General features: G+C 58.4%; 10 protein-coding genes across 10 annotated transcripts; 5 read left to right on the forward strand and 5 right to left on the reverse strand.

The window, feature by feature from the left end:
- Positions 1-239, forward strand: OT_ostta11g02950 (unnamed product; the record flags this gene model as incomplete). Its single annotated transcript, XM_003082069.2, has 1 exon — positions 1-239. A coding segment is annotated over one exon (239 nt), but the record flags the coding sequence as incomplete, so codon positions are not given.
- Positions 240-360: 121 nt separating this feature from the next.
- On the reverse strand, positions 361-1,035 carry OT_ostta11g02960 (Eukaryotic/archaeal PrmC-related; the record flags this gene model as incomplete). Its single annotated transcript, XM_022983068.1, has 1 exon — positions 361-1,035. One exon carries the CDS (start codon positions 1,033-1,035, stop codon positions 361-363), a length of 675 nt encoding a protein of 224 aa, XP_022839996.1.
- A 127-nt stretch (positions 1,036-1,162) lies between these two features.
- Positions 1,163-4,794, reverse strand: OT_ostta11g02970 (unnamed product; the record flags this gene model as incomplete). Its single annotated transcript, XM_022983069.1, has 2 exons — positions 1,163-4,475; positions 4,706-4,794. The coding sequence occupies 2 exons, from the start codon at positions 4,792-4,794 to the stop codon at positions 1,163-1,165; spliced, it is 3,402 nt and encodes a 1,133-aa protein (XP_022839997.1).
- A 296-nt stretch (positions 4,795-5,090) lies between these two features.
- On the forward strand, positions 5,091-8,453 carry OT_ostta11g02980 (unnamed product; the record flags this gene model as incomplete). The annotated part of the gene is made up of 1 exon (XM_003082071.1): positions 5,091-8,453. One exon carries the CDS (start codon positions 5,091-5,093, stop codon positions 8,451-8,453), a length of 3,363 nt encoding a protein of 1,120 aa, XP_003082119.1.
- Positions 8,454-8,551: 98 nt separating this feature from the next.
- OT_ostta11g02990 (Zinc finger, TRAF-type) lies at positions 8,552-10,690 on the reverse strand (the record flags this gene model as incomplete). Its single annotated transcript, XM_022983070.1, has 1 exon — positions 8,552-10,690. One exon carries the CDS (start codon positions 10,688-10,690, stop codon positions 8,552-8,554), a length of 2,139 nt encoding a protein of 712 aa, XP_022839998.1.
- Positions 10,691-10,815: 125 nt separating this feature from the next.
- OT_ostta11g03000 (Putative methyltransferase, DUF3321) lies at positions 10,816-11,673 on the reverse strand (the record flags this gene model as incomplete). The annotated part of the gene is made up of 1 exon (XM_003082074.1): positions 10,816-11,673. The coding sequence occupies one exon, from the start codon at positions 11,671-11,673 to the stop codon at positions 10,816-10,818; it is 858 nt and encodes a 285-aa protein (XP_003082122.1).
- A 235-nt stretch (positions 11,674-11,908) lies between these two features.
- OT_ostta11g03010 (unnamed product) lies at positions 11,909-13,396 on the reverse strand (the record flags this gene model as incomplete). Its single annotated transcript, XM_003082075.2, has 1 exon — positions 11,909-13,396. The coding sequence occupies one exon, from the start codon at positions 13,394-13,396 to the stop codon at positions 11,909-11,911; it is 1,488 nt and encodes a 495-aa protein (XP_003082123.2).
- A 106-nt stretch (positions 13,397-13,502) lies between these two features.
- Positions 13,503-15,477, forward strand: OT_ostta11g03020 (Annexin; the record flags this gene model as incomplete). Its single annotated transcript, XM_022983071.1, has 2 exons — positions 13,503-13,509; positions 13,757-15,477. The coding sequence occupies 2 exons, from the start codon at positions 13,503-13,505 to the stop codon at positions 15,475-15,477; spliced, it is 1,728 nt and encodes a 575-aa protein (XP_022839999.1).
- Positions 15,478-15,683: 206 nt separating this feature from the next.
- OT_ostta11g03030 (Saposin-like type B, 2) lies at positions 15,684-17,501 on the forward strand (the record flags this gene model as incomplete). The annotated part of the gene is made up of 1 exon (XM_022983072.1): positions 15,684-17,501. The coding sequence occupies one exon, from the start codon at positions 15,684-15,686 to the stop codon at positions 17,499-17,501; it is 1,818 nt and encodes a 605-aa protein (XP_022840000.1).
- A 159-nt stretch (positions 17,502-17,660) lies between these two features.
- OT_ostta11g03040 (Zinc finger, RING/FYVE/PHD-type) lies at positions 17,661-18,071 on the forward strand (the record flags this gene model as incomplete). The annotated part of the gene is made up of 1 exon (XM_003082079.2): positions 17,661-18,071. The coding sequence occupies one exon, from the start codon at positions 17,661-17,663 to the stop codon at positions 18,069-18,071; it is 411 nt and encodes a 136-aa protein (XP_003082127.2).
- Positions 18,072-18,893: the final 822 nt, after the last annotated feature.

Genomic DNA, 18,893 nt, shown 5'->3' on the forward strand with positions numbered 1-18,893 from the left:
CGGGGCGCGGGCGCGGGCGGGACGGGGGGGTCGCGGCGTCGTTGCGCGCGACGGGGGGGGTGGGGAAGAAACGAGTTGGGAAGAACACGCATAAAGTTGTTCGTGGAGTGAATATTGGAAAGGTCAAGTTGCGGAAAAACGCCGTGGTGCGGGGGATTAAGATTGTGGACGCGGCGACGAAGCAAGCGGCCATCGACGCCATCGCCGAGGAACGAGGAACGGGCCCGGTCGGCATGTGAGACCGCGGACGAAGCGATGCGAGGCGTGAGTGTAATGCTAACTATTCTACGACGACGTGACCGGTAGCGCACCGGTGCGCCGATGCAGAGACTATCGCGCAAAGCTTTTCGCTCGCGCCGCTCAGCGCGGTTTATCGCAACGCATGACGTAGAGCCTCTCCTCATCCGCTCGACACTCGCTGACGATGGCGCTTCGCAGACCCATCGCCTCCATCATCGCCATAATCTCTCGCGGCTTATTCTGCTCGATGAGGACGCACAAAAATATCCCTCCCGGCGCCAGGGCGTCGCGCACGTCTGGTAACAACCGGTCCAACACCTCTCGCCCGTCGACGCCGCCGGCCCACGCGCTGGCGATTCCGTCTCGTCCCACCTCCTCGCTCGGCGTCACCACGTACGGTGGATTAAACAGCAGGACATCGATGCCTCCTCGCGCCTCGATCGCGTCGCGATGCGGCTCTAATAAATCCCCTCGCGCGACGACGCACGCGCGCGCGTCCACGCCGTGCGCTCGCAGCGTCGCCGCGCACGTCTCCACCGCTCGCGCGTTCACGTCGGACGCCCGCGTCGTGGTGATTTCCCCGCATCCGTGCCCTCGGGCGAGCAGGGCGTTGGAGCACGCGACGTAGCCGCTCCCGGTACCGATCTCCACGCACAGCGAAGGTTTGCGCGCTCGCAGCGAGGTGTTCCACAGCGAGCTCAGGGCGTCGACGAGGAGGAAGGAGTCCTCGGCGGGGGGGTAGACGTCATCGTGACGAGCGATCTTCGCCATGGAGGCGAGATTGGGGTCGGGCATCGCGATCGATGGACGCGTCGAGACGTGCGGCGCGGGCGCTCGCGTCGACGTCGTCGGATGCGTCAGAGGTGGAAAATGTATACTTTTACAACAGGAGCACCTTTAGTTGAAAATCGGCGCGGTGGTCTCAACAGCTCGGCGCGTTGGGCTTGTTACCACCCTTTCCGTCGCAGTCGGTTCGAGCGCACACGGGAGATTTGTAGACGCAGTAGACGTCGTTTCGACCGACGCTGTTGCCGCACTGCGTCTTTGTGTTGTAGCACGCTTCGTAACACTTGTCTCCCGACTTGAACCAGCCGGATGGACACGAGTCCGCGTCCACCGCGCTGGCGGTTGTGTCGCACGTTTGCGTGGAGACGAACTCACCTCCACTAGATGTGCACGCGTGGTGCGAAATCGGCGCGGTGTAATCAAACTTGGGCGCCTCGTAAAGGTCGAGTTTGAGCTCGCACTTGGAACCGAGATTAGTGGTCGTGACGAGATCCAAGTCGAACGAGATACCGGGAAACTCGGAATACCAACCAGCGCCGGCGACGGCACCATCTTTTCGGAGTCGGCACTTGTCATCGTTGTATCCAGCAAAGCGGTCGGCGAAAACCGCCTCGAGTCCAGATCTACCGTTGAAGCAATTATTGTGACCACTGTGAGCCGCGGCGTACACATCTGCACCCGCGTACACGGGCTGTCCAGCTTTAATTATGGGGCCAGTACACACGAGTCCAGCCCAACAGAGCTGGATGGAGAAATCTTCGAGCTCGGCCATGACGCCCAATTTCATGGACGAGGACATCTGCGCGGTAGTCTGCTGTTCCAGTTTCACCTTCGGACTAGTCGGCAGCGTGAGCATAGGCTCTCCGTCACTGAGCCCGAGATCGACGAACAGTCCGTCTGACACGAGCTTGTATTCGAAGTGACCCTGACCGTTCGCCATAAAGTAGTAAGGGAGCGTCAATTTGAGGGCTCCCTCGACGATGATGTAGAAGCCAAATTTAAGCATTTTGAACTTCCGGAACGATTTCACGAATTTGCCTTGACTCAGATCTCCGGTCCTGTACAAGTCTGCCGTTGCGTCGATCTCTACCGACGCATCCATGTCAACTTTGAAGCGTAAGTTGAAAGATATGGATTTCATGCCCAGTTGAAAGGCATCCGTCATCGCACCAATGAGCTTGTCGCCATCCAAAATACCGCCGAGCTCAGCGGATGTTTGCTGCGCTGCGTGGTGACGCTGTGCGGCGAGAAACAGATCTTCTCCACTGTGCATCGCTTTGATTATTTCCAATTGTTTCCTGGTACTTCGCTCGAGCTCTCGCACCTCGGCCAAATACACATTTTCAAGTCGACCAAAAGTTGCCGCGCGCTCGAGCTCTTCATCCCAGTAGGGCACGTCTTCGCGTGTTCCAGACTTCAGGAGTCGACGACGTCCGAAACCAGGGATGCTCTTAACAGTTCGGTCGACGGTGTTGAACGCGCCAGCGACCCAGTCTTTGGCAGCCTTAATCCCGTCCGTCAATCTGTTCGTCCAGTCCGTCAGAGTTCTCACAGAGGCATCAAAAGCTGGCTTGATGACATTCACGAAAGCATCAGCGATCGCCTTCGCAAAACCAAAGGAAATACCGAAGTCAGTAAGACCAGCACACGTCTTCATGCCACCCTTGACATTAACTTTAATGCTAGCTTTGACCTGCTTTGTGATTTTGGTCAAACGACGCTCCATCTTAGAGCCTTTCTTCGGAAACGGAGAGCTAAATCCGTTCGTGCTTTCATCAATCGTGTGCTCAATCCGAATCTCTTCGCACACGGCAGTCAAGCATGGAATGACGGGACACTCGTTTCCCCCAACAGCCGCCGGCGGTTCGGGCACCATGACTTTGGCGAGCTCCTCACCGTAAAATATTTCTGCGAGCTTTCTCTCGACTTCATGATCGTGTCGCGGAGCGAGTTTACCGAGGCGAGATTCTCCGAGTCTTGCCTGAGCTGTTTCACTCAAATCACACACCAGCGCATCCTTGACGCCGCTCAGAAGAGAATCGACACCGGGGATGATGCTAGCGAGCAAGTCCGATATGACGGCGCCGCACTTTTGAGCTAGCGCCCAAAGGTCCTGGCCAAGAGCAACTATCGCCTTACCGATGTCTCTGATTAAATTTGCAACGTCGTCTTTCAGCCTGATTATCTTGTTGATGATGTTTTGCACTTGGCTCGTGAGGTTGTTGAGCTCTCGTTTCAAGTCGTCCCAAAATGCGCCGAGCTTGGCATTCTGGCGAATGTAAAGACCGAGATTCTCGAGATCGTCTCCCATCAACGCCGTGACATTTTCCAGATCCTTCTTGACGCTCTCGATGAGGTTGTCCTCGTCGAGCACGCAAAAGGTCCCGGTGGCATTCACCTCTTTGTTGTAACCTGGTTCGCACGCAACACACTTGTTCGAGGTCTCGTCCAATTGCCAACCGAGTTCACAGAACGAACACTTGCCTTTCAACGTGGTTGATCGCTTGCACTTGGTCTCGAGGTATTGTATTTCACTTTTACAGTACTCAGTGTCCCACGAGCACTTATTCTCACCTGTGCACCTGAAAACCGGGCAGTGCCAGTTGAGCTCATGGAAGCCACCAGGGGCGAAACCACTTACTTGTTCAGCGTCTTCGCCGCACGATGTTGAAGAAAACTCACACGATGCAGTAATTTGTTCTTGCGATGCGCAGTGCTCGGGCTTAGGCCAGTCCTTTTCTTCGAACGCACACTTTTTGCCAACGTCAAACGTATTTTTATGAAAGATCATGAGATTGTTCCTTTTTGAGCAGTCTTCCTCTGCGTCCGACACGACGTCGCGCACGAAAGTCGCAAAATCAACGCCATCGAAGTGCGTTTGCTCCTTCGATATCTCACACGTGTAAAAAAGCGCCTCACGTATCTCGAAGCTTTCGCGGCACCCACATTTTTGTGAGATGCACGTCAAAAAGTTTGACTCGGACGGTGCCCGCACGGTCTCGTTGCAAAACGTCTTGAACGACGATTCTGGCCTTGAACACGATTTTGCACACGGAATCGCGGCAAGGAAGTCGTTGTACACTGTTTCAAAATCAGCGTTGAGGAGTCTGTGTGTGATGGTGTACGCGACGTCGGATGTCGTCTGTACCGTCTCGGGAGCAGCGCTCGCGTTGTCGCCACCAATCACCTCGATCGAACCTTCGGATTGACCGAGAGAACTGACTCGAACGCGACGCAACATCTCATGCTTGCGGTATCTGGCGCTTGAAAGCATCCAGTTCGTCGTCACCTCGCGCTCGGAGAGCGCACGCTCGGCGAGGCCCGGCGTCGGCGCGCTCGGGGTCCCATAGCGCCGCTGTATCAGCTCGTTACCGATGTCACTCAGCTTTTCACCGTATAAAACCGTTTGCATCGTCACCGCCACCGCCAGGGTCGCGACGAAATACCACCTACCGTCGCGCGCGATTCGCCCCTCGTCAGTCTCTCTCTCGCTCGTTTCGCGCGCGCGCCGCCGGTTCCGCGCGCGCGTCGCTCGCGCGACGTCCCGACCCATCGCGACGCGTCCATCACCATCCCTCACTCCCCATCCCTCTCTCGCGTCCGCGCCGCGCGTTCGCCGCCCCTTCCGCGCCCTCGCGCCTCGCCCATCGTCGGAACGAATCGCCGACCCGTCGCGCGCACCTCCTCGTCCCTCGCCCGTCGTCCCTCGCCCGCGCGCCATCGTCCGCGCGCAACAGCGGCGTGCGCTCGTCGCCCTCGCGTCGCCATCGCGACGCGCCCATCGTACGCGCGCGCGCGTGTGCGGCGCCGCCGCGCGTCGCCCGCGCCCGTCGCCGCTCGTTGGGTGTTCGCCGAGGGTTCCCGAGGGTGTTGCCGTCGACGCCGTCACCGTTTTTTGCCGTCGCCGTCGTCGTCGTATTGGAGCCGCGTCGGCGCTGTGTGCGTTCACCGAGGGTGTTGGATGTTCGCCGAGGGTGTTGGATGTTCGCCGAGGGTGTTGCGCTCGCGGTCGTTTCGTTCCGCGCGCGCGTGCGCCCGCACGCGTCGACGCGGTGTCTTCGAAGATGACGCGCGCGACGGACACGGGGCGATCGAACGCGCGCGCGGTGGCGCTGTGCGCGGTGGCGCTGTGCGTCGCCGCGCTCGGGGCGCGCGAACTGGCCGAATCGCGGGCGCTCGGTAATTTCATCCTACCGAAGGGACACGTCTGGGACACGGCGGTGACGCGGGCGGAGAGACGGACGGCGCTCGCGGCGAAGATCGAACGATGGGCGCGACTGGGCGTGAAGGTCACCGTGTCGGAGAACGAGACCACGAGCGTGCTCACGGACGAAGGCTATTCCGAAGGAGACGACGCGGACGCGACGACGGAGACCTTCACGGAGAGAGATTCAGGAAGCGCGAACACGACGGTAGACTCGCCCGAGGAGCTATTCGCGATGGGCATGCGTAGTACGGCGTGCATCAAAACGTGTCTGGGGGATGTTCAGGTGGAGAAGATTCTCGAAGGGAAGGGTTGCTCTGCAATCGACGGCGACGACGACGGCAAGCGCGCGAAGCTGGTCTGTGTGCACGAACGCTGCGAGTGTGCGGAGGCAAGAGCGGTGCAAGAAACCTTGTTTTACACATGCGATGCGCGCAAAAGTGGCGCAAACTTCACTTATACGGACTTGATGGACTTTTACGACGCCAGTCTCGAGACAGCGTTTGACGACTGCGTGGCGAGCAAAGAGGATGATTTGTTGGACAAGCAGCTCAACGCTCCGTGGGATGCGTCGGCGAACAAGTCACTGGAAAGTTTGGATATAACGCCGATATCCACGAACACTTCTGGCGTACCTGCACTGGGAGCGTGGTGTCATCTTCCGGGCGACGCGGCGTGGCCATCGATGTGCGCCGTCCCAGCTCTTGATAATCCTAGCTGTACGTTCCACTCCGGATGCGGCAGGGGTTGCCCATGGGGTGCGGCACCCATCGGTACGTGGCATTGCGGCTGGTGCTGTCACTGGTGCTGGAGCTGGCCTTGCTGGTGCTGGTGCAGTTGTCGCTGGAGACGCTGGAGGTTACGCTGCAGCTGCGGCTGTCACTGGTGCAGCGCGTGCGCAGCTCTGCCCACGTTCGAGTTCAGGTGCTACCGCCAACGCTTCGCACGACGAACGGGTGGTTGTTGGACGTGCGTTCCGGGCTATGAGTGGCGAAACGGCCGATGCCAGCTCATGGGTTGGATCCAAGACATCATAAATGGCATCAACACAGCAAAGAGGACCATCGCCGATGCACCGGGGGCGATTTCTCGCGCAGCAAGCGATGTACAGAGCGCCTTCGACGCCATCGGAGATCGTATCCGAGACATCGCCTCGAAAGCGGAAGATCTGGCGAAGAATTTCGCCAAAAAGGTATCGGACTTATTTGACGCAATCGCAAACTCAATCGTCCCAACTAGTCCAGAGGCTGTGGTGCGTGGCATCGAGAAAGCTTTCATCTGCGGCAGCAACGCGGCTAATCTGGGCGATGAACCCGAGCATATCGTTCAACCAGTGTACATGGGTCTACTCGATCCCGTGAACGAAGATGCTTTACACGGTATGATTCAATCCATCATGCGCGGTGAGGACATCAGTGAGCACACGTGGACAACACACCGCAAGGTTCGTAACCCGCATTACAAACCAGTCGCTGATCTCGGAGGAAACGCAACCGCCGATCTCGGATGGTGCCCCCCTGCCTTCAGCGCTCCTAAATGGCCCGATTTCCCCGATATTAACGTAAACTGGGGTGGTATTCCATGGCCGCCGGCAACGCCAACAATTCCGATGCCTGGCTTTCCTGACGTCAAACTTCCGCGAATGCCTGGTTTAACATTTCCAGGTCTTCCGGGTTGGTCACCAGTGTGTCTCCTCACTCAGGTATGCATTGCTCCGAAAATCGATTTCAGTATCGAGAAGAATCATGGCATGGAACTTGACATCGCAAAGAAGTTACACGGCAGTGGAACCGCGAATGCGAACTTCGAAATGTCTCTCGACACCAAGTATCCCATCAGTGTGTGCATTCGTGTGCAAAAAGTCAAAATTCCGTTCGAAGTGATTTCTGAGTCCATCTCAGTCATCTTGAAATGGATGAAAGGAAAACTCATGGTCGCGTTTGACGCCATCAAGAATTGGGGACAACCTATCGCTGATGCTATTGAAAGTGCTAAGGACGTCGTCAAGGATGGTATTGATGAAGTCACTGGTTGGTTCAAAAGTATCGGTATCGGCCGTCGACTCCTCGACAGTGAAGATATAACCACCGAGGAAGAGGCGAATGAAGAGATTGCGTATCGCAAGCGTATCGCCGAGGAAATGCAGTCACGTCAGCTTGCCCTCGCGGCGAGGTACCTTGGTCGCCTTGAGGCAGCGTATTCTACATACGCTCCAGAGATGGAGTCGCACGTGCGACTCGAGACAGAACGCATGCGAACAACCGTTAAGTCTCACCCGATTTTCCACAGTGGTCATCACCACGACGCTGCTACACTTGGAGTCGGTCTTCTAGATTTTGCCGACAAAGAACTCACGGATGGGCTGCGCGACGCATTCCTCAAGATGCGAAAGGCAGCTTTTGTGATGGCCGTCGGTGCCGCATTCGACACGAAAGTTACAATAAAAGCTGATGCATCGGTATTTATGACAGGTGACTTTACGGACGGCGGAATCACGCGAACTATTTCTCAAACATTTGGTGGGGGCTCCGGGTTCTACACCACGCTCGAAGGTGTCGTTCGCGTTACCGCTCCATGGATGTTTATGGCGGAAGCCAAGGGCGAATTCAGCTATCGTATTTATCACGATGGTGACGTTGGCTTTGAGATTGGAATGGACGATGGTAAACCGCACATCAAGGTTCACGATCCCAAAGTCAAAGCTGAACCTCTGGGCGCGTTCTCTGCGTCGGCGAGCTTCAAGACTGGCTTCGTGTTTGAGATTGTAGACATGAAACTTCAGTTCTGCTACGACACCAAGGTGTGCGCTGGTCCTCAGATCAACGTCGAACAACCGATCTACCTCGGTGCTGACGCGTTCGTCGCAGCATCTGCAGCGAACACGAAGTGCTTTGCTGGTGGTACTGAGCTCACGGCGGTGTTTGCTGACACCTTCGATGGCTATGAAGATGATTCAAACTGCAAACTTAAATCAGGAGGTGCAGTCGCCGGAGTTGGTGGCTACGTCGAACTCCCATACCCGAGCATCAATATCGTCCTTCAAACTGTGATTGACGGTAACGACCAGTGCGTGCCGGACTACGAACTCTATGACAGACCAACTTCAGGTTCCGTCATCAAAGACGTTGGCGGCAAGGACTATTTCCAAACGTGCACAAGCTCAGGATCAGGTTCCTTTATAAATGAAGACGACTGCGGGTGCCCAGTTGAGGGCACTTGCTAACGTTTGCTAACGTGTCGTACGTGTATCAGTACTGTGGCACGTATCGTGTAATGATAAGCGACCAATTTTGTCCCGTTGGTATTTTATTGCGTTCGATTTCACAAGTCTCTTGCGCTCAATGACGCCAAAATATCTCGCTCTAATTTTTCTCCTGTGCGCTTTCTGTGCGCAGCGTTGTCAATGATTATGTTCTTGACGTTGGCAACTGCAGACTTTGCATCCAAGACTTTCGCGTCGAGGCGCCGACGATCCTCACGTTTTGCTTTCACAAATTCGTGCACTCGCAATTTGGCGTCTGCGACAAAAGTCGAAGCGGGAGACATGTCATCGAGATGGTTGTCAAGCCGATTTACGGCGTCATCACGTCTTGACTCTAGTGAAACGTAGAGCATTTCGATTTTTTGATGGAGAGAAGAAGTTCTCTCATCCAAATCGCGAAGCTCCTCGAGCATGTGCGCCCCAGCAAGATTTCGAGAGACGAGTAGGTCGTGATAAACCTCATCTCTGTCAAAGGCACTTTTTTCGAGAAGATTAAATTCTGCGACTCGACGTGCAGAGTTCGAACGACTCCTAAACTCCTCCACGACCGACATAACCTCGATTGTCGACGGTGTCGACGCCATCGCAACAGCAGCTCGAGTCGCAATCTTCGTCACTAAACTAGCGCACAGCTCATCAAACTTCGAGAAATCGTCCATCATCTCGATTCTATGTGTTTGCATGCGTCTAAGTAGAGCCAGCGCATTAACCTCGTCCTTACCCGGCGTTTCTACGAAATGAACAACGCCATCGGGACCGAAAGTTACCTGGCGGATGTGAGCATCGAGATAGTCGATGGCGTGTTGGCGGTACGCTTCCTTCGACACCTTCGCTTCGCACCCGAATCTATTATGCTCGCAATTGGCTTCGGACATTGGACATTGTTCTCGCACGTGTAAATCGCGGTGTTCGTTTGGCATCACGCGCCCACATCGATGGCATTGAAAATCTCTGCTTTCGCACTTCAATTTGTGCGCCCCCATTCGTCGTAGGCTCACCTCATGACCGCAGTACTCGCACGGACGCATTTGGTACTGACACGAGATCTTATGTTCGCCAATTCTCTCACGAGGGACGATTTCCATGCAGATATCTCGAGTTTCGGAATCCTCTAAACGGCACATCACTGGGTGCGCCAGGCACTCTGTCGCCACGTGTGCATCCACCATACCCCTCTTGCCTCGCCACTTGCACCGTCTGTACGGGCAGAACACTTCGATGGCTCCGCAGACGAGAGAATGCGCACGAAACTTCCTTACCTGAATGCCGCACCCGCAATCATTGCAGTTCTGAATCCGGAAATGACACTTTGCTCTGTGCGCCTCCACCGCTCCGCGAGGAAACACGTCATGACATTTCTCCGCCCTGTTCGAGCTCTGTGTTGGTAATCCGCAACGCACGAGCGCCCGTGCACACGTCTCCTCGTGCGATCGAATCTGAGCTAATCTATGCACCTCCCGACACCCGTCTGAGACGATCTTCCAGTCCAGCGCCACGCCGTTTCTTCCATTGACGTGCGCCACCACTGAGTGACAACACATCACTGCCATGTCATCGATCTTCATCTGTGTCTGAACATCGACACCAAATAACGCCGCTCGATCAGAACCCTCTTTCCATCGTCCACACGGTCCGCAAAACAATCGTCCCTCCGCGTTCTTCATAGGCTCCGCCGCGACATCGTCGCACCTCTGGCATCGAGTCCCCAACTCTGGCGGCGTCAACAATACGGTCCCTGCTCGTCGCGACGTCGTCAGCGACGCACTCACGTACGCCTGCTGTTCATTCATCACGAAAGACTTCTCCGCGGTTCCCACGTTCGCGGCGTTCATCGCCTCTGCTCTGCGCATCGCGCTCATCACTTCGTCCACCGTCGCGGGCGGCAGGTGCAGCGGCTGCATCGCGCACCGTTCGTCTCGTTCGCCCTCCGAGGACTCGCTCTCCGTGTCGCTGTGCTCGTCATTCACCGCCTGCGCCTGCGCGCCGCGTGCGCACCGCTTTTCGACGTCCTCGGCCAGGAGCACGCCCGCGGAGGCGCCGACGAGCTGTTGAACAAACTTCTGCGTCGTGACTTTTTCGCGTTCGTTGACGCCCGCGCCCGTCGCGCACAGATCGTCCACCGCGTCCACGCGCGCGTCGTCATCGTCAGGCGCGGGGCGAGGCGCGCGCGCGCCTCGCCCACGCGGTGCGGGCGCCATGACGACGCGCTCTGAGGAGGCACCGTCGCGCGCGACGGTTGAAGGCGCGGAGAAAGTCAGGGCGCGTCAACATAGGAAGCTCATCGGGTCGATGCGGTAGTGTACACGTTCCAGGTGGACGATTATTAAAATCCACAGTCATGCTCATCGCCCAGAACTACGCCGAAGTGGTCGTTATCGGCGCGAGCGTCGGTGTCCCGAAGACGCTCTCGGCGCAGAAATGCAGAGCGCGCCTCCGCGCCGGACAACTCTTTCGAAGAGAGTTCACTCCGGTCCCTCTTAGCTAGCTTTTCGAAACAATAAAACATAACCTTGGGCGTGGATTTTTTCTCGACGACGCGTAGGCCGCAGGCGCGACAGAGCCGAATCAGTTTATCGCTTGTCATGCGCGCGGACGCGTTCACGCAGCGCGCCGGGAGCATCAAGAAGAACGACCCGCCGGTTCTTAGAAGCCTCGACGTGCGGTGCAACATCTCCCCTCGCAGTTCCGCCGTGGGAACGCAGTTAAGTACCATGCTCGAGTGCACGACGTCGTACGTCTCATCCTCGACCGGGAGCTTAAAAAAGTCAATCTGCTCAATTTTTGGATGTCGACTCTTCACGTCGATCGCCCTAACGTCCAAAAACTTGGCGCTCATCAAATCCGTGTTTATCGCCCCCACCTCCAGCGTCTTCAATGGTCTCTCACCTCGTTTCGGACGTCGTCCCAGTTTCGTGAGCACGCTGAAAGTAAACTTTGCCGTTCGATGTCTCGTCGTCGTCAGAGCGCTCGCCCGCTGGTACTCGTCCCGAAGCGCGTCCACCCCGCCCGCCCTCATCGCTCGCTCTCGCGCCGCCGCTCTCTCCTCCGACGTCGACCGCGGATCGTCCAGCGTTCGCGTCACCTCGTGGAACGCGCTCGTGACCTCTCGCGCTCGGCGCATCGATCGCATCGACGTCGGCGCGAAGAGCGGCTTTGACGTCGGGCGGCGTTTCTGCTTCATCCTCGCGCGCGCACGCCGCGCGCGCGAGATCACGCCGGGCGCATCGACGACACGGACCCCGATGAGGAACGGAGCGCGATCGCGGGATGTCCCTCGAACGCGCCGATGTGTGGGTGGCGAGGTTGGAGCCGCGGGGACGTGACGCGCCGGCGCGGTCGGCGCACAGAGCAGAACCCGGACGAACGACATCGCGAGCGCACGTGACGAGAGACGCGTGTGGTTTATCGTTTACAGGCTAATAAAATATTTCGCCGTCGCAGTCGTGATACGTCGGGAGGGAATGGTCTTTGGAGAACGCGTCGCCGTCGAGGCAGTACCTGTACGGACGCCGCGTCGAGATGTATGGCTTGACGTAGAGCGCGCGTTCGGGTTGCACGATGAACTTGAAGTGACTCACGGCGACGGTGATCGTGGGACAAACGACAATGCCGTCGATTTTTGTGAGATCACCGTTATCCATGACGGCGCACTGTCTGACGGCGCACATCAGGTCGGTTGGCAACCTGGCGACGCTCTCGTCAGGTTCGCACAACGCAGAGGTGAAGTTGCGCCACCACGTCGCGTCGACGAGTCCATCATCGACGAGACCGCTCAGTTGAGGCATGACATTTTGCGACGGGTCGCTGATGGGGACTTCGACGCCAACACGAGGGCCGATGATGGACGAGTCACTCTCCTTCGCCACGCGATCGAGGACGTCCACATGAAGCACGCATCCAACCCAGCCATCTTGCGGTAAATAGTTGTGTATTCGATCGAGCTCGCTGAAGTCACCGCTCCATTTCAACATCTTCAGAAGCCGCACTATCTGACGCATTTTCCCGCTCCTGTACCCGTCTTCGTCCTCCCGCGCAACTTTTTGGGGCACGTGTTGTAAAATGCGAATGAGCACGCGAACGCCGTCGATGGTCCCGCTCGCAGCCTTTTCCGATCGACTGAACATGATTCCGGCCGCCCACATGTGTGTGCTGAACCCCTCGCCCTTTGCAGCGTCGATAACCGCCTGCACGTTCTCATACAGCCTCTCCGACGCTGTCTCTCCGATCGCTTCTAAATACTCCCGTAGCGCCGGCACATATTCCGCGTGTCTCCCGTCCTCCTGAGGCGTGTGCTCGATGAACACACTCGCCGTAGGATTGACCTCGTTCACATCCATATCGAACTCCAGGTACTCGCCCAACCAATACGGATGCCTCCCGTCTTCGTACCGCTCGCTCAATCGTCGCCACCATTTTCGATGTCGCTCGAACGCCGTCGACCGCTCTAATCCCAAACACCACGCCTTCCCACCGTCCCGCCCCGACCGCGGATCACACGTCACCCCTAATCGTTCCAGCATCCCTGTCTTCGCCATCGCGTAATACTCCAACCGAACGCTCACGTCCACCGACTCCACGTTTGGCAACGAGTTGAACTCGTGCAAGACGCATCCGTTCACGCTCGCGTCCGCCAAGCTCCCGTCCAGAGACGCGAGGAACCGTTCCGCCCCCTCCCACGCCTCGATCGGCGCCGCATCACCCACCAACCGTCGCGCGTGCGCGTTGTACTCGAGCAAAGAGTCCGTCGTTTCACCGGTTCGCCACGAGGCTCTCCACGTCCCCGACATCGTCGTCGCGTCCCGCGTCGTCGCCGCGACGCCGAGGACGCCGAGGACGCCGAGGACGCCGAGGACGCCGAGGACGCCGCCGAGGACGCCGACGCGCCCGCGCGCCGCCTCGCGCATCTCGCGCGCCGCGGTCCGACGCGCGTAACACCCTCTGATGCACGACACAGCGTCACATCGACGCGCGCGAACGCGTCAGTGAGCTCGACGGAAAGAACACGTCGCCATGGGGAGTGCGTACATCGCGCCCGCGTTCGTCGTCGCGCGTTCGTTGAAGTCGTCGTCGTCGTCGTCGTGGCGATGCGAATCGTGTCCCGAATTGTGTTGAGAATTGAATTGATCATGATCTGATCAGTTTCATCAGTGTCGACGACGAAATCAAAGCGCGGTCGACGACAATTCTCGACGATGCGAAGGATCGCGCGCGATGATGCGCCGCCGGGACTGACGATGGCGCGTTTCCTTTCGTTCCGCTCGCAGTTTGTTCGTCGCAGCCCGAGCCCGAGATGCGGGCGGATTTCGGGTCGTGCCCGCAAGATGCCGACGGCCGCGCCGTGTGGGAACTCGCGAACGCGATCGCGTGCGCGAACACGCAGGAAATTTTGAAGAGGATGGTGCTCAACGTGCCGAGGCTGAGTAACCAGAGGGGCATGCTGAGGGAGGATTACATTGAGCGCGTGATCGTCGAGGCGTATAATCACGCCGGGTACGGCGATTTGAAATCCGACGTCAAGGAGAAAACGGAGGGTGACTTGCAGGACTTCATGATGGCGCTCTTATCGGATCGTTTGGATTTCCAAGCGCAGGCGCTGATGCGCGCGATCAAGGGTTTCGGTACAGATGAGGCGACGCTGACGACGATTTTGTGCACGACTGCGGAGGAAGACATCTTACCGCTTCAAATGGCATTTTCTTCGCGATACGAGCGATCTCTCGAACAGGCCGTCATTTCTGAAACGAGTGGAAAATTCAAGCGCGTGCTTCTTCTCGCTGGTTGCGACGGCGTTGGCGAGTCCTATGCGAAGGTGATTAACTCCGCTGTCTCAGGTTTGGGAACCGACACCAGCGCGATAATCCGTCTCATGGTGACAGCCACGCCGGAACAACTCGATGCCACGCGTGAGGCGTACTCAAGAATTTATAAGAAAGATCTCATCAAAGCCGTAGGTAGTGAGTGGAAGGTGAGCGGCGACTTCAAACGCATCATCACTGCCCTGGCCAAGCGCCACCCGACGAACGTCAACAACGATAAGGAGATCGATTACGACTTCGAAATCCAGTCCATGCGTAACGCCGTCGAGGGATTGGGCACAGATGAACAGCTTATCATTTCCATCCTTGCCAACAAAACGCACGAACAGATCGAAGAATTCCGCGAGGCGTACAAGGTGGCTACTGGCGAGCTCCTGCGTGAGCGTATCCGAGATGAAACCACTGGCTTGTTTGAGAGTAAGCTTTTCCGCGAGACCTTGATGGGTTTGCTCACGCCCCGCGAAGAACAAATCGCCATTTATCTCCAAGAAGCTTTCGGCATGTGGGCGAACGACGATTGGGGTCTCATTTCCATGCTCGTACATCGAACTGAAGAGGAGAAGGAGCTCATTAGGACGAAGTACACGGAACACACTGGTGGCGACCTTATCGCCGACATTCGATCGAAGTGCTCGGGTGACTATGAAGACGCACTCGTGGCCTGCATATCTCCGAAGGAGCGTACGATTGCTCGCGGTATGCGTCAATGCATCGCCGGCTGGTTCTCCAGCACGAACAAGACCGGTATCATGGCTCTGTTGACTCACAAGGACATGGTGATGCCCCGTCTTCGCAAAGAGTTCGAGAAGGAATTCCGCGGCCAAACGCTCCAAAACTGCATTAAAAAAGAGTGTGCTGGTGAATTCGAGGCTGCTCTTGTCTCACTAGCCGCCTACACCCCACCGAAAGGCGTGAGCAAGTTGGGACCTGACGAGCCTGTCCCACCGCCTAAGGGCGGAAGCCAACCAGCGTCGATGCAACAGTCCTACGCTCCGCCGCCGCAAGGTTACGCTCCGCCGCCGCAAGGTTACGCTCCGCCGCCGCAAGGTAACGCTCCGCCGCCGCAAGGTTACGCTCCGCCGCCGCAAGGCTACGCCCCACAGCCAACCGCGGGCTATCCGGGCGGCGGCTACGGAGCTCCACCGGTTCAACGCCAAGACTCGTGGTAATCGACCGCGTCTCTTCTCTTACGAATACACAAACTCCTCGTCGCGTGGTCGTCCATGCGAGCGTGCCGTGTTCTTAATACTGCCCTTAATAATACTATCTTTAATACACCAGTGCCGATCCCGTTCTCCCGCGCGCGTCGAGCCCGCGTGGGCACCTGCCAGATCCACGCCGCGCACCACCGCCGCACTCGCCGCCGCCGTCATCCATGCCTCGACGGCGAAGAAGCGGGTTCGGTGCGACGTCCGCGTTCGTCGCGGCGACGCTCCTGGCGACGACGCGCGCGAGCGCTGAAGGTCTCCCGCGCGCGCGAATTCAGAAGAAGTCGATTCGGACGCACAAAGAGTTCATCTCTCGCCTCGACGCCGAAATCTCGCGATGGAGCTCGAGATTCGGACGAGAGACGCGCGTGAAGGGTTCGCTCGAGGAGACGAGGCGCACGAGCGCCCCCGACGCCTCGAACGAGGGGGAGGTATCCGGACACGCGGCTGACTTGGCGAATTACATGGACGCGCAGTATTACGGCGACGTGGAGATCGGGACGCCGAGGCAAAAGTTTCGCGTCGTGTTCGACACTGGGAGCTCAAATCTGTGGGTACCGAGCTCGAAGTGCGGGTTTCTGCAGGTACCGTGCGATTTACACGCCAAATTTGATTCGGCGGCGAGCGAGACGTACGAAGCCGACGGGACGCCGTTCGCGATTCAGTACGGAAGCGGATCGCTGAGTGGATTCTTGTCCCAGGACGACGTCACTGTGGGCGATATAACGGTCAAGGGACAGTATTTCGCCGAGGCGACGAAGGAACCCGGAATCGCCTTCTTATTCGCCAAGTTTGATGGGATCCTTGGACTCGGCTTTGACACCATCTCCGTGGACAAAGTCAAGCCCGTGTTCTACAACATGATGGAGCAGAAGCTCATCGATAAGAACATGTTTAGCTTTTGGCTGAACAGAACTTCAAACGTGGACGGTACGCCGAGCGTCACTGGCGGTGAGCTCGTGTTCGGAGGATCAGATCCGAAGCATTTTGTTGGTGAGCACACGTACGCCCCCGTCACACGCGCGGGATACTGGCAGATCAAGATGGACGATTTTAAGGTTGCTGGAAGATCTTTGGGCGTGTGCAAGGGTGAGAACGGATGTCAAGTCATCGCTGACACCGGGACTTCGCTTCTCACCGGTCCGGCGGATGTGGTGAAAAAGATAAATGACTACATCGGCGCTCACTCCATGTTAGGTGAGGAGTGCCGAATGTTGATCGATCAATATGCCGACGAGCTCGTGCGAGATCTTGAAACATACACGAGTGAGCAAATTTGTACCTCAATTGGTGCGTGTGATTCACCGGATACTTCATCTGAGGAAACAGAGTTCGTCACTCATCTTGCGATTGCTCGCAAGTTGCTCCAACGTGTGAGCGATGAACGCCATCGCGGTCGTCCTGGGCCGGGTCCGCATTCTGAAGATCATCATCACCACCATCGTCACTCTGGCCCGCATCGTGACCACCACCATCGTCACTCTGGCCCGCATCGTGACCACCACCATCGTCACTCTGGCCCGCATCGTGACCACCACCATCGCCACCCGCATCACAGTCCGCACGGGGAGCTTGGTGTTTCCTTCGAGGGAACGATTTCGTGCAAGGCGTGTACAACTGTCGTGAATTATGCACAGAATTTGCTGAGTGAAAACGCCACATCGCGTGTAATCGCTAGTGAGGTGAAGCGTGTGTGCGATATGATCCCGAGCTACGGCGGTACTGCCGCTGTGGACTGTGAAGACATCCCACACATGCCAAACGTTGAATTTGTCATCGGTGGCGTTTCGTTCAAGCTCACCCCGGAGCAGTACGTCTTGAAGATCTATCAAGACGGTGACCCTCAGTGCGTGAGTGGATTCATGGGTATGGACATCCCCCCGCCGGCCGGTCCGCTGTGGATCCTCGGTGACGTCTTCCTCGGCCCGTATCACACCGAGTTTGATTACGAAAACAAGCGCGTGGGTTTCGCCCGCGCCGCGTGATCAACCCCTCGTCTGTACGACCACTGTACGAACACCGCGTCGCTTTCTCTGGGCATCCATCTCGCGCACTCTTTTCAATACATGTTTCTTTTGTTTTCCATACGCTCCACCGCGCGCTTCGAGAGACTCGGCCCCCCACACGCTCGCGCGTCGTCACCGATGGTGGTCGAGACGCGTTCGCACGGCACGTCCGCTGACGTCCAACGCGTTCGCTCGCCCTCGATCGACGTCGTCGACGTCAGCGCGCGACCCAGCGCGTCGACCGCGTCCGAGGGCGCCACCTCGCTGTCCATCGACGTCAAGACCTGGCGCGCGGTCGGCGCGTGGACCTGGGGCGCCGGTGACGCCGGTGACGTCTGCGGCATCTGTCGCATCGCCTACGACGGATGCCCGCCGGACGCGAAGTTCCCCGGGGACGACTCACCGGTGGTCTGGGGACGGTGCGGACACGCGTTTCACCTCCAGTGCATCACGAAGTGGCTGAGCGGGAACGCGCAGGACGCGCCGCGGTGCCCGATATGCCGCGGAGCGTGGGAGTTCAAAGAATTAGAAGGCACGGGAGCTGGATGACGGGACGGGACCGCGCGGACGCGCGCCGGGCGCAGAAACGCTCGCCGCCGCCGCGGCGCGGGTAGCTCATCCGAGGCGCGCCGACCGACGCCGGCGCGACGACCGCCCCGACGCGCGTTCGAGCGTCTCGATGGTTCACGCGTCCATCGCCCTCGCGCGCGAGACGCGCTTCGCGGTCGGTTCGCCCGCTCGAGTCCCGTCCGCGCCGCCCGCGCGCCGCCCGCGCGCCGCCCGCCCGGCGCGGCGTCGATTCGGGACGCCGTCGCGACCCCGACGCGGGACTCGACGCGTTGGCCCACGCGCTTTCCGACCCGTCCGAGTGCACGCCTCCGGCGTCGCGACCGCGCGGACGTCGCTCCGGCCCGTCCCGTGGACGAGGTCGTCGCCTCGGGACTCGGACGGGCGCATCGGCGCGAGCGAAACGGCGACTGTTGCGTCGGTATCGGAAATTCTGTAGACACTCATAAGACTGTTCGCCCACACGAATGAATGACCCGACGCGCGTCGAGATCCGCGTCGCCCAACATCGTCGCCAACACCATCGCGGACGATCAAAATCAATCCTCGCGCGCGCGTCGTCGCGCCGACGCGCCATCGGTCGACGCGCGTCGCGAACGCGCGTGGAAACGAACGCGCCCGGGGGCGATCGGTCGCCGTCGACGGACGCGACGCGATCGTCGCGGTTCAGGGACGAGCATCGCTCGATCGCATCGCGCGCGCGCACGGGCGAGAGTTCGTGATCTGCGCGTCGACGGGAGCGAGACCGAGCGCGTGAGACGGACGAGGCGCGTCGAGTGCATCGTCTGTAGCGCGGCGTCCCGA

This window comes from Ostreococcus tauri (assembly GCF_000214015.3).
Source record: "Ostreococcus tauri WGS project CAID00000000 data, contig chromosome 11, whole genome shotgun sequence".
Classification (NCBI taxonomy): Eukaryota; Viridiplantae; Chlorophyta; class Mamiellophyceae; order Mamiellales; family Bathycoccaceae; genus Ostreococcus; species Ostreococcus tauri.